General features: G+C 39.6%; 1 protein-coding gene across 1 annotated transcript; it reads right to left on the bottom strand.

Annotated features, from left to right (window-relative positions):
* Positions 1-846: 846 nt before the first annotated feature.
* ST6GAL1 (ST6 beta-galactoside alpha-2,6-sialyltransferase 1) lies at positions 847-26,433 on the bottom strand. Its single transcript, XM_053459820.1, has 7 exons — positions 26,404-26,433; positions 8,742-8,809; positions 5,793-6,505; positions 4,445-4,542; positions 2,648-2,749; positions 1,519-1,693; positions 847-1,264 (listed from the first exon to the last, which is right to left on the bottom strand). The coding sequence occupies exons 3-7, from the start codon at positions 6,451-6,453 to the stop codon at positions 1,014-1,016; spliced, it is 1,287 nt and encodes a 428-aa protein (XP_053315795.1). The 5' UTR covers positions 6,454-6,505; positions 8,742-8,809; positions 26,404-26,433; the 3' UTR covers positions 847-1,013.
* Between the last annotated feature and the right edge of the window lie 973 nt (positions 26,434-27,406).

Raw genomic sequence — 27,406 nt, 5'->3', positions numbered from 1 at the left:
GCTGAGGTGGCTGCAGGGGTAGTGGTTACACGTATTATTACTCCCATTGCACATAGACAGGCTGTTTGGGGGCAAAGGTGGCACGTGCAGGCTGTTTCATGGCACTGACAAGCTGTTTGGGGCAGAGAAGGCACAGACATGCTGTTTGGGGGTTAAGATGGCACTGATTAGTTGTTTTGGGGCAAAGGTGGCACTCACAACTGTTTGGGAACTTGTGAAGTCGGGGCCCTGGAGCAATTTTCAGATCGGGCCTGTGGTTTATGCCCTTGTGTTAGATTACATGAATTAATGAAAATTATTGTTGAAAACTGTATAAATGGGGGCATACTTAGAGAAGGCTATTAGGATGATTGGGGAAATAAAGGATGGGTATATAGATGATGTTAGAGAGCATGAGGGAGGTGGTGATTGTGGTGCAATATGGAGTGATAATGGAAATGATGATGGGGAGGAATATGATGGTGGGGGTATAAATATGGTGGTTGAGGGATAATGATTTTGGTTGAGTATTGGATGCAATTACGAGGTTTGGGGTATGGTTATGCTCAAGGGCAGCTCTTCACTACCACACATACATCATACATTCATATGTACAGTACCATACAGCCACTCGAGCACCATAAACATAGATACATATACAAATATGCACTTTACACTTGCATAAACACACTTTTACAACATACACACACACACACACACACACACTCTTACAACATACACATACACACACACAGGGCTCCTATTCAATTATTTCCAGGGCTGGTAATAAATGCCAGTTACTCCTGTGGTAAGATACTGCCCAACAAGGTATTCATTTGTAAATAACATTTTGCCAAAAGTTCTTCATCTTATAATATAAATGAAACGCTTTAAAAAGCTTTTCAAAACATATGTTATACACAGGAATTCTGCTTCAAAATAGCAGCTCCTTACAAATTATAAAACCTACATAACCCTTCATATTCCTCAAGTCTCCTTCATCCTTTACATTCCTGTTTTTTCTACATACTTTATCAATCTGTCTCGCACTGCAGCTTCTCGAGTCCAGGCAGTGTGACCTTTCCATTGTAGTAAATGTTTCTATCACCGCCTTGGTTGATCTTCTTTACTAGGTTTTTCTCATACATGAGTGGATGGTACCCCCCCATTGTGCATGCTTGATCATAAAATTTCTGGTAGTAATAACATAGGTCACTACGTCGTTTCGATGGAAGGAACTCATACACATTGACCTGGTCACAGAGATTCATAAGCAATAAGATTCCTGTGATGAGAAACAAAATTGTTACAATTTGTTTTATATTATGGTATAAATTGGAGGGTAGAGCCATAGGGTTGAGTTTGTCTTGTGTCATAAGACCTAAGAACACCTTCTTTAATGAGAGTTTCAATAAGGCATCTTTTTTAATATATATACACAGTAGTAGTCACAAGTATACTATTGGATCAACTTATTGTGAGAGAAATTACTTTTGTCTTATCATGCAGCACATATGTATCTATTAATCGAATACGCACCCAGCAAACCTGATGATGGAGGGTCGGGATGGATTTTCTCAGGTGCATTCTCCTGAATGATGTCCCAGAGCTGCCAGGTACTGAGAGGGTTCAGGATGTAAAAGGGTTGATCAGGATTCTCTTTTCGGTATTTAATATAATGTTTATAGAACTCATAGTCTGGCTTCTTGACCCACTGTAAAACAAGCAAAGACATTCATCATGATATGGTCCAATGTTTCTAAAGGTATACCAGTTGTACCTAATATTTATGTTCTTCAGTGGTTGAGTTGTATTTGCAAAAAACATTAAAGATTTCACTGCTGTTGTTATGGTTGTAAGAGCTTTGTAAGCACAATTTAGTTTGTTAGATGTGTAGTTATAATTGTGCTTTGATCTGGTTACATCTGGTTACAAAAGTTATTGCTCCCTTTTCGTTTTTTTTTTTTGTTTTTTTTGTTTTTTTTTTCTCCCTGGGCGGCACAGTTCACCTTACAGTAGACAGACAATCTGCCTCGATAGAAAGCCCTAGGCCCCCTCCATGAGGATGTTTGACGGTTGAATGGGTTAGTACGATTGTGTAATGTTAGTATTTCTATATGTTTAACTCAGCAGGAATTATTCATAATCTTTCAAGCCGACAGAACAGTACTTGACATCTATTGTTCATCTTTACCCCTTTTTCTCTCTTTCTATGTCTAAAAACATATGTACAATGGTCAACATCTCAGATATGTATAAAAAAATGGCTTGTTTCTGAAATAAAATATGTAAATAAAAAAAAAAAAGTTATTGCTTCTGGTATGTAAGGTTCTGTTTTGATCCTAAGGACTGTGTTGGATTGTGTTGTCTCAAATTCTGGAGATCTGGATAATAGAATAAGGATTCTCCTTGAGAAAAAAATAGGTTGGTAAGAATTTCTGTTCAAAGGCATTTTATAGCATTTACAGTATTGGAAGGGAGTCTTTTTTGAGATTCACAAATGATGCAGGGGACATTTCTCAGGACAGCGTAGTGTTCCAGATCTGCCTTTCTTATTTGTTTGCATTTATTTTACACAATCAAATATTAGCCTAGTCAGGAAACTAAAAATGAAATGAACCACACCAATCTTCAGATCGATCCCTTCAAACAGGCTCTGTTTGTTTACCTGCGGAAGATCTACTTTATATGGTACAGGGTCCCACATGATTAGTATCCCAGTTTTATACATAGGATCTTCCAGGAACATAAGTTCAGGCCGAGAAACCAGCTGAAAGTAATAAAAAATAGTTATAAATAGTGCCACACAATAAAGATATGCCAGCACATTTATTGGGCTTTATCCGTTTAGGGGAAAGACTGTTAACAAAACCCCAAATTATTAATCTACAGATATACTGTTCAATGTTTTAAAATTAAGCTTACCTACAAACAATGTGCATATTATGTTTTTAGCACTGGCATGTTTTTGAGTTATTTGCATGTGAACAATACAGTCATAAATCCATAAATGGGCTTACTTTCTGTATGTCCAGGCAAATTACCTTTTTTATCCATACTACCAGTGGGAAATAATGTGTTATTCTGTAAACAGTGGCTGACATGATGTCATACATACTGTCACATGTATTGGACACAAAATGTTGTATTCACAGTTAACACTCATTCAGTGTAAATTACATGATTAATGCGCCAAACAACTCATATGTATATATATATCTATGGTATATATATATATATATATATATATATATATATATACATAAACACACACACACATACAAGGTTGGATGTACAGGTGTTCTGCAAGGGCAACCCTTGTGGTGCTCTTCCTGTCATCTGTGCCACACCTTTCTCTTCCTCTCCCATGTAGTTCAGTTATAGATCAAATAAACTACACAAGGGAACACAGTATTGCAGGTATAGATAAACTCAATAAGACATATAAACCCTGTTTTTGAAGGTATAGAGTAAATACGTAACACATGAAAACATAGCATTGTAGGTATAGAATAAATAAATAACGCATGGAAACATAGCATTGCATTGATTGAAAAATAATACGGTACATGCAAACTCAGCATTGACAGTATTGATCAATTAAATAATGCATGGAAACCCTAAATTGCAGGCATTGATCTGGTACCCAGATTGCACATAGGGCTTTCCCAGTATGCATATTGCACTCATATGACTTGCAAAGCACCCAGATTGCATCCATAGGACTTGCTCAGCACTTAGATTTCATCCATACACTTTCTTGCACAAACATACAAACACTTTCCAAACACAAATAGACTCTCCTCTTTTTCATAAATTTCCCACATCTCTTTGTCTCTCCTCTTTTTCATTATTTCTGTCTCTTCTGTCCAACTCTCTTTTCTCATTATGCCCATTTATTCCCGCTCCTTCTATTTATCTTTCTCCTTCTCTTTGATCCTTTGATCTCTTCTCTCTCTCTCTTCTCCTCTCCTCTTTATCTTTTTTCTTTCTCATTATTTCTCCCCCTTTTCCTCATCTCTCTTTTTTCATTATCTTCCTTCTTACTATATCTCTCCTTTCAACCCATCTCTCCTTTTTCTCATTATCTTCCCCTTCTATATATCTCTCCTCTTTCTCTCTTCTCCTTATCATCTCTCCCTATATACTTCTCTTTAGCGCTCAATGTTCTTACTATCTATTCTATACTATCTGTATCTCCACTTTCTCCCCCATATCTTATCTTCCTGAAGTCTTGTGTGGGGTGTGCGGTCTGTTCATACAGACCCCTGTCTCAGTGCTCAGTCACAGTGTGCATCTGGAGAGATCTGGTAGGGTGGTGGACACTGGCTGCCTGCATATTCCCATGGAGAGAGAGCTGGTGGGAGGAGATATATTAAACTTCCTAGCCAGCGCCTCTTGCAGAGCCGTGGAGCAGGTGGGCTGGCACCTTCTGGCCACGTTGGCAAGTATAATGTAATGTTACCTGGGAGTTTAGCAAACGTAAGGTAGTTTTTGATCCCACATCAGCCTCAAATCCGGATGTTGGAGCTGCGTTGAACCTTAAAACAGCATCATGTGAGTCTGTAGAATGAGGAGGTAAAAATTATGTACAGTATTGTGTACTACATATAGTTTATGTAGATATTATCTTCTGGATGATCACAAACATGTAACACAACTTGAGGAAGGCCTACACTACTGTCAGTGTGGGTGAAACCCATTGTGTGAGGAGTCTGGGGCAGATTTTTGGGGACATTTAGTTTGCCAGTCCAGTTGGCAGTCTTGGCATCTCTGTTATAGACAGGACACCACTGTATCATACTGAGGACTGATTGTACCTTATTTAAATGTAAGATATTTTTTCTCGCTTGTTATTACATTTTTAGATTTTATTGATACACTGCCTACTCTCCAACTTGTTTGTTCCATGAGGATATCATTGGTTGCTTGGAGAAGCTACACCCATGTGACAAGGACCCTGTTTTACCACAGGTGTTTGAAGCATGCACAGCTAGAGAGCAGTATACTGCTCTTGAAAATGTGAGTGAATACTCTATTGGTCTTTTGTGGATATACATTCATTTTGATTGGATATACTACACTATATATATATATATATACTATATGTTAGTGTGTATATATATTAGTGCACCTTATTTAGCTTATTGCTGTTTTTAGTTGAAAGGAGAAAAGCTTCTCCTAAGGAAGAAAAGATGGGGCATGTGGTCAACCTGATTAACGCCAGCATCACACGGTGTAAGACTAGTGTAATGTAGATCCATAGGTAAATTCTTAGGTTGGAAAGAAACCAGAGAAAGCCTCAAAAATAACAGTAGCTACAGTCATCAGTGACAGCCAATCAAATTCACTAATTGGCAAGCTGAATAATGAACCTGTAAACATTTTAAATTTTGTCACTTTTGCTTTTAAACAAATCTTGCTTTGAACTCAATATAGACTTAACATTGAACTCACCAGGTTCCACACCGCAAATGGAATGTGTCCAAAGTCCAGTTACTTCTATGTTCACTTTGCTACCTCATTTGATATTTGTTTCTAACCGTTATCTTTTAGTTATCAAGTACGATTATTCTTTCTGTTTGCAGAGTCATATGTCATCAAATGCCCATTGGCTCTAAAGAATAACACTTTGCTGAACTTACAAAACCCTCTGAATGAAGAGTTGGGTCTCAGAATGCTGATTGTACTCAGGGACTGACTGTCAAGGACTTAGAAATGAACCAGTTTTGAATAACATTTAATTAAAAAAATATAATAGCAATTTTTGGGTATACAATACAAAGTGTAGGCAACACAGTTATTCCACCTACCGATCTCGGGTCCAAGTCCTGAGGACTTTATGGAGCCTGCTGAAGACACAGCAGCACACCGTCCTAGTTTTCCAACCTTTTCCTGCAGGGTGTCAATAGGGAGATAGTCGGTCCAGAAATAATCACTTCTAGGCAAGTCAGTTTTTCTAATAGTACTCATGTTCACCCTGTTTCTTAGATTACAAAGAATTTCCGTTGGCCTAAGCCTCTGCCCAAGTTTTCCTTGAAATGTGACATTATATTTGTTCATTATCTGATAACCTCTCCTCACTTTTTGCAATCTAGGATTCAAGTCCTTGGATGACATATTTTCGTTCCAAACATGAACCTTTTCTCTCAGATTTCTCTGCATAATTTTTTTCCTCCAGCCCAATATTTTCCAAGGTTCCCTTTGTTGAGGTTTCACATTGCCCACCACATCCCTTTCTCTTCTCTGTGTATAGTTATTTATCACTTTAGTGTCCAATGTTTCTCTTGAGTTCTGTGTTGATATCCAGCTCCATCTCTGAATATGTGATCCTATATCTATGGTATTTTTAATCCGGTTGTGTACAGCAGTCTCCATGGGTTTGTATTTCATAGGCACGTCCAAGAATAAGAAATAGGATGTGCAAAGTAAAAGAGAGATGACTATACATTTTGTACAGCTGAAACGTGCCATGATTCATATATAAGAGAGAGAGATGGATGGATACAACATAAGATACATTACCCTGCAAAATAAAGGATAAGTAAAGAGATATAAAGCATATTATGAAGTTACTATATAGCATCTGGGGCCAGTTGTGTTCCTAATTTAGCCAAACTAGTTACCTTAACAAGAACTGAATATAAAAGTGGATATAAACGTTTTAATGATATGAACTGTTCAACAGAAAAAGCAGTTAGTAGTTGTAATTGTATTACAATTATTATTATTATAATCATTAATAGCAGTAGTAGTCTTATTAGTATTCAGAAATGAAGAATTTTTCTTAATTAATCTACTGACAAAAAAGAAACAAAGCTATTTTCAATTAAACTTTTTAAAAAATGTGATTTTCTCGATTAAAGTGGACCCGAGCCTCCAACATTTGAAAAATTGTCCTAAAGACTTTTTAACAAACAATACATTTTACTTTTATTTTCAATCTTGTAAAAAGTTATATGTCCTGGCATTCAACTGCCTCCTTTTATCTAGTGTATACACATTTAACCGTGTTTTACAGAAAATATGTAGGCGGTTCAGATAAAGACTCAAATTAGCTAAAATATTTTATTCCAGTTATTGCTAAAACTGCCAGATGGTTATTGATGCAACTTTTTTTTTAGATAATGTTAATACTGACAAGGATTTTTATTATGTTAGACAATGATCTACGTGTGCAAGCTAGCAGCACAGAAAGACTGGGAGACATAGTGAGCAGGGGACACTGCTCTACTCTGGCAAGTAAGTATCATAGAAGGATTATGCAAGCATGCTTAAATGGCTTAGAAACATAGCATACCCCCCAAAAATATACTGACTAGCAAAGAAAATACAAAAAGTACGAGTGTGATACATGAAGTGTAGAGTTTGAAAAATCATCTTATCATATTAATAACCACTGGAGTGGTACAATCAGGAAATAAATGATCTTCGTGTTTGTCGTCGTTTACTAATCTCCCCATCTAGTCTACCTTATCTACGCAGCATCGCAGAGGTTAACGGGAGCCGAAATCCATAGGTTCACCATCAGGAGTTAAAGGGCTGTGCAATGCGGCATCAGGATTTTTAAAGTCTGTACAAGCCATTCTATTGGTCGCCAGCAGGGGCTCGTCTGCAGAGGAGCTCCCTGCCGGCAACCAATAGAGTTGCTTGTACAGACCTTTAACTCTGGAAGCGGGGACACCAATGGTCTTCGTGTTCGTTTTTTGTACGGGGTTAATGCGGTATGTACTACGCAGCAGCTTTGGCACCAGGATTTTAAAGGTCCGTACGAGCAACTCTTTTGGTCGCTGGCAGGGGCCTCCTCTCTTGGATCTTTAATTCTTGGAGCAGGGAGACAGTGCAAATAAAGTCGTTCTTATGGCCCTTTAACTCCTGATGGCGAACCTCCGGATTTCCGCTCCCCTGCAATGCTGCGTAGATAACGGGTGTGGAAATCCGTAAGTTCCCCCATCAGGAGTTAAACATCTTTAACTCTTGAAACGGGGAGACAGGCCAAGTTCCCCGTCAGGAGTTAAAGGGCCGTGCAGGCAACCAATAGAGTCGCTTGCACAGCCCTTTAACTCCTGACGGGGAACTTGGCCTGTCTACCCGCTCCAAGAATTAAAGATCCAAGAAAGGAGGGCCCTGCCGGCGACCAATAGAGTTGCTCGTACGGATCTTTAAAATCCTGGTGCCAAAGCTGCTGCGTAGTGCGTACTGCGTTAACCCCGTACAAAAAACGAACACGAAGAATGTAGACGGAAATTCGTCCAAACCGAACACAGGAACAGGTGCATATTTGTGGAATACGAAGATTTTTTTCCCCACGAATACGAACGCGAAGAGTTGGCTGGCGCCCAAGTCTAATTATCTATAATGTGATTCAATTGAGTTATGGAGGAGGGTAATCAATGCTGCGTAGACTACTAGAATACACATTCACAAACATGCAATCCTTAAAATTTGAAGACATAAATTCAAGAAGCAGACTATATTTTATTAACAATTTTCAAGATAACTAACAGCCAAATAATATATTGTAAGGTTCTCAATTCCACAGAATCTTTAGAATTTGCTTTAATGTAAAGGTGGCAGTACAAGGGGAAACAACAAAGATGAGAGTGAAGGACAGGTGATACACATAGAAAAAGTGTAACATTTTCACGTCTCATGGTCATCAAGAAACAGATGGTGTGATCTATATATATTCTTGTAAAAGGTACATGTCACACCATGTGCGACCATATGATTCTATGCATAAGGTATCAATTAATACTCACCATGCATTCCATGAAAAGAAAACAGCATCATGTGTGGTGAAGTCTGCAGTCCTTGATTTTTGATGAATCTTTCAAATGGAGAAATAAAAAAAATGATCTGCAACGTTTTATCCGGTAAAAATATTTTTTACAATAAATAAAGCGGCTTTCTTTGAAATAGTTCAGCAAAATGTATTTGCCTAGATAAGCATGATTGAAGAAAAAGAAGAAACGCCAACAAAAAGTATCACAGATGATAAAACTGTGTAATAATACTCTGTTTACATGTGCTTTAGAGCAGGGGCTCCATTTTATGCACACCTGAACCTTCAATCTGAAAACAAAATAGCTGGGTTGACAGTTATGACAGAAAAAATCTGGCACGCCATGCAAACCACAACACATTTCCGTTTTTACTTTATATGACAGAGAGAGGGTGAGAAAGTGTGCTCCACAGCAGCTATGCTAAAAGAATATATTAAAAGTATATTCAAAACAATGATTTCTCACAGGGGACAGTTGCTCTTTGACCATTTACCTTTATTAAAATGTAAACACGCACAATACCATTTCTTTGAATTGCAGTGTTGGAGACAATAGTAGGTTCTGCTCCAGGTCACACTATAGCAATTATCCTTCTGTTTAAAGATCCGTATACTCTTGGTGGAGAGAGTTACAGCCCTTTGCAAACGGACTTTGTATCCGTTTCTTCAGACATGAAAACTTTGAGCTTCATAGAGTCAGACCAAAAATTATAATAATAATAAAACAGAGTAAAGGAATACCTCATCACATACACTACTTTTGACTCCCAAACTTTCTCAAGATTAATCTCATATCAGTGTTGGTTATAATTTGTAGCAAATCTTTACGTTATGTTTATGCCATATAAATCATTATTTAGCAATTGACATCATATATATTTCCTTCTCATTTAGTCCATAAAGGTAGCACCACTTTTTATATACGCCTTCAGAGTATTATCTGAGCGATTTAAATTTCAAGTCAGTATAGAAACATAAATAACGGAAAGCTTTAATGTAACCAAAACCATATCTGGAAACATGCTTTCTATATTTAAAAGCCTTGCTTCAACAAGTGACTTAAAAGTAAAAGCTCAGCAGAAGGCAAGCCACAAGATGAAATCAAGCCCTAGTCTTTACACCAAAGAAGAGAAAACCAGATCATGCGTCTACGTACAAAACAAAGAGATGAATACAAAAAGAAAATAAGATATATTTTACCTACCTGGTTACCTACCTAATTTCAGAGATCTTTTTTAACTAAAATTCTCTTTTAAAAGCGTAATGTGACACTCCAGCCATCACACGCACTTTATTGCATATTTTAACTGAGTGTTCCCTTTAAGTTATGATTTTCCTCTCTTGCGAAGGCACGGTGGGATTCTGCAGAATCCCCCCACATGCATTTGCCTCCTTCCTTGATCTTCTTGGTTTTCAGTAGATGGGTTCAATCAAGCACATCTCCTGTTGCCTACATTGACTTGACTCACGCGAGAGTTCTGTGAGGGTCTAATGAGACCCCCCTCCTTGCACGTGTGGAGAAAGCGCTTCCATTGGTTTCGTTCCACCTGCCATTTTGTGCATTATCCAGCGCCTACTGCAGCTCGCTGAGACTAGATTAGCCAAATTGTTCTCAGTTCCTGTCAGATTTTGTGAAATGTTTGGTTCACTTTTTTGCAATCTGGGAACTAAATGGTTTTCTTTCTGGCCGTTTGTGTAGTTTCACTTCTGCTGCACAGAGGTGTAGTACACCATATCCCGTGCTGTTGGATTACTTCATTATAACAGTATTTCTATAAACAATACATACAAACCACTAAATGTGTAGTCTATATTATAAAAGACCACTGTACGTTTATATAAAAGAGGATCTGCCACATTCCCCAGTTCCCTTATTTCACAGTGCTATACACGAAAGCTACAGTTTAATGGCCCATACAGCCTCAACAAAGAATAATGTATATTTAAATATGTTGTAAGTACTTTAATTTGCATTATGTACATGTAAAAAAAATCATTAGAAGAACCCGTGTTTACAATGAGTAGTGTACCATCCCTCCATGGCATAGAGATAGACCTGCATAGAGATCGCAGCGTCTCTGTGCCTCATCGGAGGGCAGGATATCCCCGCAGGGGGTATCCTGTCCTCCAATGACCTTCCGGGTTACGTCAGCAGTGAGGCAACCCGGAAGGGATTGCCCGATCGCGTGTTTGAAACAGTTTAGAGTGTAACAGCTTACCGGCTTTCATGCCGGAAGCTGTTACAGGAGATCGGACAGCAGAAAGCCGGCAATGACGGCTTCTGCTGTCAGTGGGGAGGGCTGGACGTACCGGGACGTCCATAGGGGATTCTTAATAGGCGTTTTTTGGACGTCCCGGTACGTCTATAGGGGAATGAAGGGGTTAATATGAAAATAAAATTTTCCTGCCGTCCTTCCCCTACATTTTGCATCAGCTGGGTGCTCAGGTTTGAGGCTGGTACGGTGCAGGAGTTAGCCATCTATTGCAGGGGTGTCCAAGTTTTTTCTGCAGTGGGCCACTTTATCAGAAATCCCCTGCGTAAGTCTGCGAGCGGCACTGGAAGATCTGCAGTTCAGGTAAGGGTGGGGAAGGGTGTATGAATGAGTATATGTGAATGAGGGAATGAGTCTTTTTGATGAATGAATATGCATGTGATAACATGGATGTGTAAGTAGGGGGGTAGGGCACAGGGAGGCTGTAGTTTACGTGCATGTATTGGCTGCTTGTGCATGATAGGAGTCTCATTGCTATGTTAAATATATGATTACTAACAGCAATCACACTCCTATCATGCCCAGGCATTCCCAGATGTACTGGCTGACTTGGCATGATAGGAGTGTGATTGCTAACAGCAGGGTCCAGCATGTACTGGCTGCCTGTGCAAGATAGGAGTGTGATTGCTGTTAGTAATCATATATTTAATATAGCAATGACACTCATATTATGCACAAGCAGCCACCGTAGCAAAAGCTAGCAGAAATTACACTTTTATCATGTCCATTGGTAATACCGTATTTGCTCGATTATAAGACGAGGTTTTTTTCAGAGAATACCCCTCGTCTTATAATCGGGGTTGTCTTATAATCAGACCTCAAAAAGGTCTGACTATGAGACGACTAAGATCCAGATCCCCCGCAGCTGAAGGGGACCTGGATCCTCCTGTCTCCCCCCCCCGCCCCACTTACCGGTACTTCTGAGTCCCCGGTGTGTAGCTGGGGCAGCGTGTAGATGTCTACGCGATTCGCGTATACAACTTCCGCTGCAGCTTCCGTTGTCTGCGTCCATCGCGCAGACGTTCCCCGGCTGTCAGAGATCAGAGTTCCCCGCACCGGTGCAGCGTAAGTGCGTGGGATCTACATGCTGCCCCGGCTACATGACAGGGAAGTCAGAAGCACCGGTAAGTTGGGGGGGGGGGCAGATAGTGTTAAATGGGGGGCATAAGGCATTTCTGGAGGCAGAGTGCTCTGTGAAATGCCTTTTAACCCCCTTAATGCCACTCTGCCTCCAGAAATGCCTTTTTAACCCTCTATATGCCAGAGGGTAGGTTGGAAAATAGAAGGAAATAAAACCAAATATTTTTCTCAATCATAGCTTTTATTAAAAAAAAAATAGTTTAGATGAATTAACATTTACTGGTAAAACTTTTTTCCTATAGGGTCGTCTTATATTCAGGCTTTTTCTTTTTTTTCCTAAATTAATATTCCGATTTGGGGGGTCGTCTTATAATCAGGGTAGTCTTATAATCGAGCAAATACGGTACTTACATATTTGGTTTTTTACTTTTTCCTGCTCTCCTCCTGTGTGATGACCCTTTCCTTGCCACGAGGAACACCTCCTTGCCCCTCGAACGGCACGTGTTCAAAGCCGCACAAAGGCTGCTTTGAATTTTGCAGCCGGGGCGGCTGCTTTAAATGTGGTCTGCTGGCCCACGGACCGGCAGACCACCGCGTGAGCATGACCAGCCGCATTTGGCCCGCGGGCCGCACGTTAATAAAGATGCTATTAAAGCTGTTTATATACTGTGTCAAAATGTTTGGCAAATAAATGGTTAAGGTTAATAAAGTTTGTTGAGTGTCGCAATGCTGTGGCATCGCGGACAAAATTTGATCAATAGCTGGCGTTTAATAAAAGTTTTAAATAAAGAAGTGCCTCTTGTGTTATTTGGGGGGGGGTATTGGACGCTACTTCGTTCATGATGTTTACAGATTAAAGGAATAATTTATGTGTGTTAGGAACCAACCACAGTTTGTATCCCATCTTCTTAACCTCCTAATGTTAAGAATTGTCTGGTTATTCCTTCCCATTATGTTATCCTTCCCCTATTGTTTTTGTTTCTCACATTTTGTATTATTAATTATTTTTATTGAGTTTTCTTCTGCTTATGCCTGAAACAAGACATATATTTTATTAAAAAATTTTTAGGGAAGTTGGTCTATTTGCTAAAGGCAGAGTTGATAGAAGAGCTGTAATTTAACTCATTGACTTCACTTTACAGTATGAAGGGCCAACCCCAGAAAGCTTTTTCTGTAAAGCCCTGCTACCTAAATAGTACAGGGTGACATGTAGTTGTGGGGATAAGCTATAGGGTCAATCAGAGGTCAGCAATAGGTTTTGATGAAGGGTTCAAAAGTTCACAGGTTCTTCTATATATAAAAAAAATGCTTGGTTATCTAACTTGAATTTTCTAGACTGTGCCTCGCGGACACCTCGTAACGTCTTGCGCTGTGCAAAGGGCCGGCATTTAGAATATAAATAGGGGGCTTTAGGGGAGTGCTCTTCATGCCTCAAGGCAAACTGCTGGCCGCTTGTACTAACCTTTTTAAGGCTGGTGAATAGCAGCTGTGCAGGAGAGCCGCAGGCGGAATGGAACTGCTTCTTGAAAAACTCCCACCCTCTCTCCCATAATGGAATGGATGAATGTAAATATATTAAAAAAAATGTTTTATTTGTTGTGTACTTTTATCGGGGTTAAAGTTATCCTCTACTGGTTAAGTGGTGGTTAGCCTCCTGGCTTTAGGGGTGGTCCGCTTTGTAAACGGCTTTATTTATATGGAAGTGAGACTCTGGGTTTGGGCCAAGAGTTTTGTTACAAATTTTTATTGTTTGAACAATAAGTGTAATGTTAAGCTAAATAAAAGTCCAAGGCCTGTTATTTCAACTTACAAGTGTATGTGTCTTTATTTCTAACATGTTTTTATGGTGCTTACAATGTATCCCTTACAACTACATGTAAAAATAGCTCGGCTGGCCCTGTATAATGCAAAATAATAATATAATTATATCAGTGAGATTTCTTCAGTCCTCAACACCTGTTGAACTATACCTTATAATAATTACCGGGGCAGTCATTATTGCTGAAGAAACTTACCAGTTTGACCCTTCATAATGAACAGTGTGTTAAGGAGTTGATACCACAACTCTCCCTTTAGTGAATAAACCCACATTCATGTTTTACACTTTAAATTGTATAATCATAGCTTTACTATTACTAACGTCCCCTTAAAAGGTTAATGCTCTTATTGGTTAATTCACATAACCTATATGTGCTTAATGAATTTGGCATATTTTATATTAAAGTGCCACTTTTTGGTTTGCCTGACTCTTTTGCTGCTCCATCTATGATGAATTTAATATGTTCGTAACTAAACGCAAACACCATTTGTGGTACTGCCCGATTGCCTCATTCATAGATTGTGTTGACCCAAAGGCAGGCAATGCTTGCAGCAGCCAATCAGTGGCAGGATTTATTAAACCAAGGAGTAGGAGGGGAGCTATAGCTGCAGAGCTGCATCTGCATCAGGTAAGTATTTTATTTGTCCCCGTTTATTTTTAAAGAATGCATATTAAAGTACTCATAAAAGTACTTTAATATGCATATTTTCTTTCCATTTAAATTATTATTATGTAATTTATCCTTCAGGGAAAAGATAACTTGTCATGGTTTATTTGATTAGCATACGAGAGAATGAAATTAATAATTTGTCTTAATGGAACAGCAGTTCCAGGCTCAGCCAGCAAAACATGCATTTACTGAAGCAAAAAATTAAGACAGTGGGTTCACAGTTTGGTATTAAAAATCCTTCTTTATGTATTTAGATAGCCATAAGGCATCCTAAAATTGCTTGATCCAGGTGATGTGGAATGGCAAAAATACACCAAGGTATAAACACAAATGTATTAGAAAAACCTATTTCATAAAAACAAAGTATCCAGACAAGCTGTGACAATACATGTATAATAATTATTGTTTTTTCTCCAACGCATCGTACCTCTTATCTTTCAGTAGCAGCTTTTGTATCTAGTGGGATGACACAGAAAGTAGAGATCAGTTGAAAACAGATGTTGAGTTTTCTTAAAGGATAACTGTTGCTATCATACCATGTTTATTATTTGAATATGTAAGCACATTGTACATATATTTAATGTATAGAACTGAAATGAAGGATGTGGTTGCATGCCTTGGCCTACCAAAATACCAAATACTATTGTATCTTTCAGTAAAAACTAAAAAAGTAATAATGAATCTAAAATGAATGTTGACATTTAGGCATATGGTTGGAATTGAGTCCATCCTAGTATTTTACAGTCCTAAACACCACAATAACAATCCCCCTTCAGGCATCTAAATTAGGACTGGAGAAAAAAGAGAAGATAGAATCATGTCTATGCTTAAAAACCATAACCCTTACGTCAGTATAGCTCTCAATCTTTTGGAGGACAGTTAAATATATAAACAGATTCTTCATGACCCGACCATCACATTCGTGACGTAACTGAGAAACATGCTTGATGCCCCAAGTGTTCTTGGAGCCAGCTGACTGGAGGAGAGTATATCATGTGCAGGGAAATTTGCCCCCAAGCAGCCTCCCTGTGGAATCTTGGTCCCCACAAACACCCATGCTATCACACATACTCATTCATTCCCTCATTCACACATACTCATTCATTCCCTCATTCCCACATACTCATTCATTCCCTCATTCACAGATCCTTATTCATTTATCCTCCCCCACCCCTTATCTCAACTGCAGATTTCTTTGTGCCACTCACAGACTTTCACAAGGGCCCGCTGCATACCGCTGTGTTGCTTGCACACTATGCAAACAATTTCTTTTTTACCACCCGAGGGAAGGAGGAATGCAGCAGGGTCATATGACGTAATGTAACATGTAGTGACGCCGCTGTGCTTCTGCATCCCAAGAGACGTGGCTCGCACAGTGTTTGAGCAGTGCAAAGGTAAGCTCCGGCACCTTGCAGAAGCGATCAACCTGCTGGCTCAAGGGGCAGCTATAGGCCGCCAGGAATGACAGGGCCTGAGACAGCTGCCCATTTTGCCCCACGTTAAAGATGGCCCTGCTAATAAAGAACAGTTTCTCCTAATATGGAGAAACTGTCTAGTAGGTAGTACTTCAAGTAAGGTGTTTGGGATGTGAAGACTTGGCATGCAGTATTGTATTGCCACTGATATGGTTTCTACACAATTTAGTCACCATGTGATGATGTCAGTACTCAAATTTAAGTTGAAGAAAGTAACCCTGCTTATATCCCTGGTCCCTGTAAATTTTAGATTGCAAATATTATGGACAGCACGAAAAAATTCCATGAACTCTGATTAAGTCCCACAGATAATCAAAAAATCATTTATATAGCGCTTCTACAATAGAATTTTGGAAACCAGGGAAAATTAAGAACTCAGGGTATCTTCAAAGATTTGGGATTCCCATCAACACATGAATAGGTTATTAAAGGAGGGGGTTAATTTGGCTCCGATGGCCGCCCTACACCCCTGAAGATACTGTACACCTGGGAGTCAAAAGAGAAATAGTTATGTCGCAGTAAATTGTCAATCCCACACATGATAAAACTCTTCAATGTCACTGGATTTATCAATATGGTATTTAATAGCTTCTTAACCATGTGGGATGACTGAGTATAAAGACACATCATCAACGGTGACCCAATAATATGTATTGAGCCATTTCATATAGCTGAGTGTAAAAAATACTTGGGTAGTACCCCTCAGATAACAGATAACCACCTTGACACTAAAGGCTGCAAAAACATGTCAATACACTCCCTGAAACAATGGGCCTTAGTAAGTGGAAGAGCACCTAAAATTGTGAAAACAGCATGACTTGGGTTACATATTCAAGCTGATGCAATTTATATACAAACATTTTCATATGCACCTAAATGAAACGCTTTTGTATATAAGAAAAAGTAGTACACACATGAAACTATGCAAAAACAATCTAAAAATATTACAAACACTGCAACTGAAAGGAACAGGTGTTGAACCACATTCAGTGTCATTTGCAAATGAATACAAATAGTTTATTCTGCTTTGATTAGCATAGTTGGTTTGTAGGTGTCTATAACAGCAAGAGTAACTAAGCACCTGAACAAGTACTGATCAACTCCACCATAAAACACAAAACCACCTCCAATGACCAGCTTATCGGGTAAAATAATTTAAAGGGGAAAATTCCCATGGAAAAATACAGAGATGTATACTGTAATGCAGGTTAGCATTCAGAAAAAACGTTATCTAATTTTATTGCAATCAATTTCCTATATCTGCACATGCGGAGGCTGCCATTGTTTTCAATAGTGTGGTATTTCAGGGGACATCCCCTTGCTCAAACACCACGCTGAGCTAATTCTTTATGGGAATAATAAGTAGCCCCTTCCTCTATAGACTTTCATTAGTCATAGTGGCCAGCTGCAGGATTAACGGTGATCCATTCAATCAGGCACTGACTAGCCATTTCTTGCCACTGATTGGCTGTTGGGAGTTCTTGCCTGCATCCGCACAGGGGTCTGAGCAGACCTCTGCCCTCAGTGTTCTTGGAGCCAGCTAACTGGAGGAGAGTATATCATGTGCAGGGCAATTTGTTCAGTCAAACACTGAAAAAATCACCTGGATGATAAAGAGCTTGGGTAAGGGGCAAATGCATTTGCAAAAGGAACAACACAAAAATTTAAAGGGGCATGGTGGCTGGCAGATCCCTTTAAATCTTTTACAACCCTTTGGTTTTACTTTCTATATACTAATTCTTGTTTCTTTCAGTAGCAGCTTTTGTATCTAGTGGGATGATCCAGAAAGCTTTTCTTTATTTAAGCAGATGTGTAGGCGCTGTGTAAACAATAAGCAGCACTAAGTTTAAAAACAGAGCTATGGTAACCCCTAAAAGTTTTAATGAAATACAGCGACACTGCTTATGGTCGTCTCGTCACCATCCTACCTAACAGGCTGTGGGACATGATGTTCTCCAATAACACACATGTCATCTTTCTATGTTTATTCCAAAATGGGTTTATTTGCATATCTGGTTAGCAATTGCACTTCTGATACGGGCAATAAACAACTCTGTATTATCTGTGATATGTCACTGAAAAGGAAGGTGGAAATTAGCCTTAGCCCTGCCTACTGCTATTAACCCTTTTCAGGATAGGGATTGCAGTGAATTAGTTCAGGTTATCTAGTATTTAGTACACTAAATACACTAAAGGTTATGTTTTAAAGCATAGACAGGATTTGGGGTTGATTACCTTAGTGAATTTTGTAGGTATCTATTTGGTGAGCCCTTTTTCTCATTTAGCAGTTCAAATTGGGACAACTTTGTTAGGGGTGTGAAAGCTTTAAGCATTATTTGAAAATTAGTACTAAACGTTCTTTATCTAAAAGGCAATGTTTTGACCTTACGGTCTTTATCGATAAAGACCGAAAGGTCGAAAGGTTGCCATTGTTGTTGAATTAAACACACCTCACTTAACTACTGGAGTACTGAGCGACTATGGGCATTCAATAAATCATCCTTGATGGTAGTTAATCTGGTTCTGTATCACTAAGAAGGCATATCTCAATTCCAATAATGTATTTTATTTATTTGCAGATATAGATTAAATAAATAACACATGGAACCATAGCATTGACAGTATGGAGAGACTGGATAACACACAAATCCAGCCTTGCCAGTAAAGTTCAACTGAAAATCAAATGTAGCCTCAGCATTGAAGGTATAGATCAAAAAAATAATGCATGGAAACCATGTGTTGCAGACATAGATCATAGGTTGCACACCCCAAAGGCGAGCCCTAGCACCCAGATTTCACACATAGGACTTGCCCCAATACCCAGATTGCATCCACGGGACATGCCCAATACCCAGATTGGCCGCATAGGACATGCCCCCAAAGAGCATGTCTGTGCTATCTTTGTCCTCAAACAACTTGTCAGTGCCCTCCAAACAGCCTCTATGTGCCATATTTGCCTCAAACAGTTACACATCCACATTCATGCTATTACACATTCATACATACATACATACATACATACATGTATACATACATACTCCTTGACACATACTCATTCATACTTACTACTGGTAATTTGTCATTTACTGGGTTAAGAATTATCTAGATCCCATGACCAGATTGCATACATATAAGGTGTGTTTTTAATATATATTTTTTAATGTATATAAAATATATATATTTCTTTTTCAGGACAATGATGGTCGAATACACAGATATAAAATTATATTTGATAGCATTATTAGAGAATAGGTGGTTGAAAATTTAAATGAGATATTTGCTTAGTTTTGCTAAGGGTTTCTTCTTTAAAACAAACAATGTTTTTGATGGCCAAATCTGTACTTTAACATCTTGCATATCAATTAATTTTTGTAACTACTTTTAAACAAGTGCTTTTTTATTTTATAATTTTAAATGGTGACATTTTAGTCACTTTTTATTTTAATTGATTTAAATTAATTGTTTACCTATTTTAAACACAGCCAGTGTAACAGTGCTTGAGTCATTATGCGTGTCATCAGTCAGTCAGATCTCAAACAGAACTCCATAATCTGCTCTCTCTGTTATAACACTGTACATAAGTGGGTGATCACACAGGTTTGACCGTTTTCAGGATTCAGCTGTTTAGATGTAAAGCAAGATGCACACATGGACCATTAAGCCACTTCAAGGAGCAACTGCTGATGGAGACAGAGTAAACTCCAGTTTACAAGACACTTAAATTTCCCAGGAAACTCATTTTCGACTACTTTGCCAAAAATGAAAACAAGTGGCCATTTACCAGTAATTGCACCCACTTATTGTGAAAAAGAATAGGTTTGGGGGTTGGCACCATCATATCATTAACACACTTATCCCAATTGCTGAATGAGAATGGCTTTCAAGATACTTATCTTAACTATTCAGTTCCCCATTTCTCTCTAATCCAAGAACTAATTGTTCTAGGGAGATATCTTTTTTCTGTTCTGAGACTGAATAAAGTACCATCCATTGTGCCAGGAAGCAAGAACAATTAAATGCACTGTCCCTAGTAACAAGTGAAGCAGAACTTTTAGACAATACGGATGATGAAGACACCACCAGTACCTTCCCACAGTATGTACACAGACAAGAGGATGCAGTCAGAATCTGTGGATCTATTTTGTGTTTCTATTTGGTGTTTCTTTTCCCTTATGTTTGTAATATAGCCATATATGCTTCAACAGAGTACCAATTTAATTCAGTGTGTATTTCACATATAGATTTCAGTAATGTGGAAAGCTGGTAACATAGTTAACAGTTAAAACAATTGGGGAAGTTTTAAAGGTGTTCTAAACAACAGACATGTTTATAAATATACTTTTGGAATATACTTTTGCAGAGAGTTGTTGCAGATGTGTAATAATTTTTTTTCTTCTTGTATGCTAGCTGTAGACATAGGGTTAACTTATCTGTCTAGTTTTTTTTTTTTTTAATTTCTAATAAACAATTTCAAAATAACACCATGTTTGCTTTTTATGGATATTGTAATATTGTTGATGAGTTCTAACATTTTTATCTTCAGGCACACTGACATACGCAGTAGGAAGGCTTGACAAAAATATGTCATGCATAGAAGAGTATATGTCATATTGGCATGCCTGGGTACTGCTCCTCCGGGTCTCCAGGTCAAGACCCGAATCCTCTGGGTCACTGGAGCGGGGTCTCAACATGCCCCGCTCCCCACCCATTTCCCCTTTAAATTGGGGTGTTTCCAGCGGGAACTCCCAATAACGTCAGCGGGACCACCCACCAACTTCAGCGGGACTTCCCACCAACGTCACCGGGACCTCCTGCTGACGTCAGTGTGCAGTCCTGGCCGCGTCCCGCAAGGGAAGGGTCTGGGTAGCCGGAGCTCAGAAGTTCCCAGGTATGCATATTGGGCATGCACACACATATGTTTTAGAGGTATCTGGTCACTGTTGTATGGAGTTTAATGGACTTATATATATATATATATATATATATATATATATATATATATATACTAGACTTGGGCACCAGGGGGCTCTTCGTGTTCGTCTTCGTGCTCGTCTTCGGCAAAAAAAAAACTTCGTATTCCGCGAATATTCGCCTGGTCCTGTCTTCTCTTCGGGCGAATATTCGCGGACATTCTTCGTGCTCGGGTTTTCTTCGTTTTCCCCGGTTAAGGGGTTAAAACGGAGTTAAAGCCGCTCTGGCGCCAGGAGTTTAAATGTCCGTATGAGCAACTCTATTGGTCGTCAGCAGGGGGCTCGTCTGCCATTGGTTGATGGCAGACGAGCCCCCTGCTGGCGACCAATAGGGTCGCTCGTACAGACTGTTATACTCCTGGTGCCGTAATTGTTCGGCAGATCCCGCTGGTCTCCCTGTTCTATCATTTATTAACTGATAGAACAGGGAGACCAGTGGGATCTGCCGGGTAAGTTGCAGCATTGGGATTTTAAAAGTCTGCACGAGCGACTCTGTTGGTCGCTCGTGCAGACTTTTAAAACCCCAATGCTACAACTTACCCGGCACGTCCCACTGGTCTCCCTCCCTGTTCAATTAATTAAATGTCCGTACGAGCGACCAATAAAGTCGCCCGTACGGACATTTAACTATCTGAACAGGGAGGGAGACCAGTGGCATCGGCAGGGTAAGTTGCAGCATTGGGGTTTTAAAACCCCAATGCTGCAACTTGCCCTGCCGATGCCACTGGTCTTTAACTAATTGAACAGGGAGGGAGACCGATGCCACTGGTCTCCCTCCCTGTTCAATTAGTTAGTCTGTGCGGGGTTAAATGTCCGTACGAGCGACCAATAAAGTCGCTCGTACGGACATTTAACTCTGTACAGGGAGGGAGACCAGTGGCATCGGCAGGGTAAGTTGCAGCTGCAACTTGCCCTGCCGATGCCACTGGTCTTTAACTAATTGAACAGGGAGGGAGACCGATGCCACTGGTCTCCCTCCCTGTTCAATTAGTTAGTCCGTGCGGGGTTAAATGTCCGTACGAGCGACCAATAAAGTCGCTCGTACGGACATTTAAATCTGTACAGGGAGGGAGACCAGAGGCATCGGCAGGGTAAGTTGCAGCTGCAACTTGCCCTGCCGATGCCACTGGTCTTTAACTAATTGAACAGGGAGGGAGACCGATGTCACTGGTCTCCCTCCCTGTTCAATTAGTTAGTCCGTGCGGGGTTAAATGTCCGTACGAGCGACCAATAAAGTCGCTCGTACGGACATTTAACTAATTGAACAGGGAGGGAGACCAGTGGCATCGGCACTGCCGATGCCACTGGTCTCCCTCCCTGTTCAATTAGTTAGGGGTTAACTTTATTTTAAAGGGTTAAGGGGCCGTGCAAGTGAGCCTATTGGTCGCTTGCACGGCCCTTTAACCTATGGATTTCCGCTCCCGTTAACCCCTTCGATGCTGTGTTAGATAACGCAGCATCAAAGGGGTTAACGGGAGCGGAAATCCATAGGTTCGCTGTCAGGGGCTACAAAGACCGTGCGAGTGAGCCTATTGGTCACCTGCAGGGTCTTTCTCTGGCATCAACCAATTGGTTGATGCCAGAGGAGGTCCCTGTAGGCGACCAATAGGCTCATTCGCACTGCCCTGTAACCCGTGACGGCGAACCTGCGGATTTCCACTTCCGGGAACTGCCGCGATGCCGCGAAGCCGCGAAGACAAGGTAAGATGAAGGGGGGGAATGGTAGACGAAGACGAAGACAATCACGAAGATCTTCGTGGTGTGTGTCTTCGTCTTCGCCTACGTTTTACCGCCGCCGTCTTCTCTTCGGCGTGTCTTCGGAACGAACACGAAAACGCACTCTTCGTGTTCGTTTCCATGTTCGCCCGAAGACGAATGCACAAGTCTAATATATACTATAACAAGCAGGTGTGAAAAAATGCTGTAATGTGTGAAAAATAGACATTTTAGTTTATTCTTCAGTTCTTTAACCCCTTCGAGACAAAGGCTGATTTTACTTTTTGTACCCTTTGTGACAATGGCCTTTTTAACATTTCTGCGCTGCTTGTGTTTAGCTGTAATTTTCTTCTTTCCCGTTTACTGAACCCACACACATTCGATACTGTTTTTTTCAGGACAAGAAGGGCTTTCTTTAGATGACATTGTTTTGATTGTATCATATTATTTACTATTAAAAAAATTATAAAATATGGTGAAAAATTTAGAAAAAAATGACTGTTTCTAACTTTTAGTTGAAAAATCTTTTACTCATCTATAAAAGGTAATGAAAAAACCTGCTAAATAGATTCTACTATTTGTCCTGAGTTTAGAAATACCCAATGTTTTTATGTTTTTTTGCTTTTTTCTACCCATTATGGAGCAATAAGTACAGGTAGCGTTTTGCTATTTCAAAGCCATTTTTTCCAAATCTGGTAATTCTTCCCCCCTTGTGCCATTTCGGGTATCTTTGAAGCCGGCCAATGCAATTTACCCCATCAAGTCATATATTTTTGAAAACTAGACAGCCCGGGGTATTCCAAATGCTAGTATTTTAACTCTTTCCATGCACCATATCTACCACCAGTCTTTGTCAAACTTTATGGTAGTCATTTTTTTGCATTTGTTTTGTCACACACATTTTACTTCAGGTATGAATTAAAATGTTCTCGTATATGTCACTATCACAAAACACCCCAATATGTGTTCAGCAACATCTCCTGAGTACAGCGATACCTCACATGAATGATTTTGCCTGGCTGTTTGGGGGCAAAAGGGCCACATTTGGGGCATGCGCTTTTTTCAATGTTGAACTTTGGCATTTGGGATCCACTGCCCATGCCCTATTTGGTACATCTTTGAGCCAGGCCATTTCAGTGTGCCCAACAAAACCATATATTTTTCAAAACTAGACACCACAGGGTATTTTAAATGCTGGTATTTTAACTCTTTGCATGCACACATTTTACCACCAGCATTTTTTCAAAGTTTGCAGTAATATTTTTGTGTGTGTATTTTTCCCACACACACCTACTTTATGTATGAATTTACAGCTACTGGTATATGCCGCTGTCACACGACACCCCATAATGTGTTCAGCAACATCTCCTGAGTGCAGTGATACCCCACATGCATGGGTGTGTCATCTTTTGGGGGAACTAAAAGGCCACATTTGGTACGTGTGCATTTTTCTAATTGGAAATTAGATGTGTGGCCATCCTTCCCCCCGTGTTAATTGGGACGTTGTTGAACCTGGCCCAATCAAATCATACATTTTTTAAAAGTAGACACCCCACGGGCATTTAATATGCCAGTATTTTAACTCTTTCCATGCGAGAATTGTTTTAAGCTAATATGCTAATTTTAGGACTTGCTCACAAAAATATATTTTTTATATATATATTTTTTTTTAAAAAAAAAATTTAACATTTTTTTTCAACTTGGAGGTTCCCCTGATAGTGACATCAGTGGGAAATGATTCTTACATTTTACTGTTTTTTTTACTATTTTTTTCTAATTATTATTAATTTTATTTTAATTTTAATTTATTTTTACTAATCACACTGTGATTAGAAAGCTGGGCTCCATTGACTTGCATGGTGAATGCAGTACCTGTATTCAACCTGCAAGTGGAGCCAAAGTTCTCTAGATGGTCTGGACCATCTAGCGAACTTTTAAAATTTGTGGTTCCTGTTACAGGACGGCGGCCATCTTCCTTGATGGCGAAGATTGCCGGCAGCTGCGGCTGTGACCGCTCTCCGGAGCGGTCACAGCCCATCAAAAGGTTAGTGTTTGGTGTCGCTGGATGCCTCCTGATCGAGGCATTCCAGCGACACCATTTAAGTTTAGGAGGCGATCGTCGATCGCCTCCTAAACGCTTTTAAAACGGGCGTCCGCCGCCATACAAAGTATGGCGGATGTTGACGCCCCGTGGAGGGGCCAGAGATGGCCCCTTCGTGCCGATCGCGGCGTTGCTGAATGCCTCGAGGTCGAGGCATTCAGCAACGCTTTTTGGGTGCAGAAAGCGATAGTAGATCGCTTTCTGCATCCGTTTAAAGACGTGCCGGTCCTGGCACGTCAATTGTCGTAAAGCACATGCTTTACCGTGCCGTGCCAGGACCGGCAATTGTCATTAAGGGGTTAAAGTACATGTGCACAAAGTCATAGGTTTTGTAGGCATATAGTTAGCTATGAAACAATTATACCAAACAGGTGCTATTGGTCATCTAGTGAATATGCAGGTTAAAACACAATCATTAACTGAGACAGAAACAGCTGTGTAGGAGTATTACAACTGGGTGAGGAACAGCCAAACTCAATAACAAGTTAAGGTTGCTGAAGCTTAATGTCAAAAGCCATACACCATGGCAAACTAAGCATAACAACAAGACACAGGGTAGTTATACTACATCAGCAAGGCCATCTTAGGCAGACATGTCAAGGGGACAGGGGTTTCCAGATGTTCTGTTTAAGCTCTTTTGAAGAAGCACAAAAAAGTAGACAATGTTGAGGACCTTAGACACAGTGCTCGGCCATGAAAACTTAGTGCGACAGATGAAAGACACCTCATGCTCACTTACCTTCGGAATCAGAAGATGCCCAGAAATGCCATCATCTCAGCATCGCAAAAACAGTGGGACCCTGGTACAACCATCTACTGTCTGAAAAGCCTGGTGAGAATTAATCTTATTTGAGGGCTTGTGGCCAAAAAGCCATACCACTGATGTGGAAACAAGGCCAAGAGACTCAACTATTCACAAAAACACAGTAACTGGGGTGCATCAGGGAGGCATCTGATTGGCCGCAAATGTATTCTGCTGTATAGCAACAACCCCAAACATACAGCCAAAATCATTAAACTATCATCAGCATAATGAAGAATAAGGAGTCCTGGAAGTGACAGTATGGCCCCACAGAGCCCTGATCTCAACATCATCAAATATGTCTGGGATTACATAAAGATATTGAACGGCAACTGAGGCTACGTACATCTATAGAACTGTGGTTAGCTCTACAAGATGTTTGGAACAACCTACTCGCTGAGTACCTTAAAAAAAACTGTGTGTGAGTGTACCTTAGATTTTTCTTCTGTTCATTTTGTTAAATAATAAAGATAAATGATTAACATGTCTATTTTGAAAGCATTTATATATATATATATATATATATATATATATAATTTCCTTTATTTGTATAGTAAGTAAATATACTGTGTAAAGTTACAATAACACACCAATAGACCAGTTTAACAAAGTTTAAATATGTGAATCCATTCATACAAAGCCATAAGGGTTTGCAAACAGTACTAAACATAATAGCTAATGTTGATTCAGTATTTATCATAAGTGAAAAGAGCAAAACCATCAAAAGACTTACCATTCATAAGAAACCTTAAGATCACATCGGTATTTTCTCACCATTAAGATCTTGTGAAAATGAAAGACTGTGGAAGTAGAGTTCACCCAGCAGGGTGGAGATTTAGTTTCACAGGGAGGAGTGTATAATACAAAGTGAGTGTGTAGCAGAGATAACTGTTAACTAGTGTAATCTTCATTGGTGTTATTCTTTATTTATTAAGTACTAGCTTCTTTAAATATGGGGTAGTTAACAATTGCATAAGAAATATACATTTATGCATACAGATGCAACAGGAGTTAAGGAACCTGCCTGCGAGCTTGTCATCTAGCATTAACAAAATCATTAAGATTCTATGTAGTGAACCACCAACTTTGTTAAGCAACTGGTTCGAACGCCTGTCCTAACAGAAAGCCCAACTTGTTATTTAAGGTACTTTAAAGCGTATGATAACCTCTAGGTTCATTTACATTTTCCTGGTGTGCCCATTTTTCAAACGCATGGGGTGGATTTCTCAAAATTCCTCTATATGCAAATGTTTTTTTCTTCGCCCCCAGCTATTTTATTGTGCACAAGATTTCTTCAGGCGAACACATCTATATGCACACTATATAATTACCCTCAGCCAGCTTCAGCTATTGTTCAGTGAAAGTATGGGTGGTATTTTGAACCCTGTGCAGATGCGCTCCAAGTGCTCCAATTTATTTCAATGGGAGTCTTTTCCTGCAACTGATTAGCTAATCAGTTGCAGGGAATGCTAGACCACAGCGGAGGGCAGCTGCAGCAACAAGGCTGCATCTTCTAGTTCATGTAAGTATTTTTTTCAGTTTTAAAGCATTCCTTAATGGATGTGTCAAGGATATTGAACCATAACTTTAATTGAGTCACCTACATTCAAGCAAGAAAATTAACCATACCATACAGGTAGCAAAAGCACCAACTATGAGTTTTATATACATACCTGGGAATTTTATGGCCCTGGCTAGCCAGAAACCTCCCTTGCTATGTTGAGATAACATTTATT

This window comes from Spea bombifrons, chromosome 3 (genome assembly GCF_027358695.1).
Source record: "Spea bombifrons isolate aSpeBom1 chromosome 3, aSpeBom1.2.pri, whole genome shotgun sequence".
Taxonomy (NCBI): domain Eukaryota; kingdom Metazoa; phylum Chordata; class Amphibia; order Anura; family Pelobatidae; genus Spea; species Spea bombifrons.
The sequence above is the reverse complement of the archived record's forward strand: the minus strand, read 5'-3'. Positions and strand labels throughout refer to the sequence as shown.

What these genes read in the sequence shown, in the direction of transcription:
- ST6GAL1 (XM_053459820.1), bottom strand. Translation starts at nt 6,453, where the DNA reads ATGGCACGTTTCAGCTGTACAAAATGTATAGTCATCTCTCTTTTACTT. An exon ending in TACGTTTGCTAAACTCCCAG is followed by an intron (nt 2,750 to 4,444) that starts GTAACATTACAT and finishes TATTACTTTCAG; the next exon opens with CTGGTTTCTCGGCCTGAACT. An exon ending in ATAAAGTAGATCTTCCGCAG is followed by an intron (nt 1,694 to 2,647) that starts GTAAACAAACAG and finishes CTTGTTTTACAG; the next exon opens with TGGGTCAAGAAGCCAGACTA.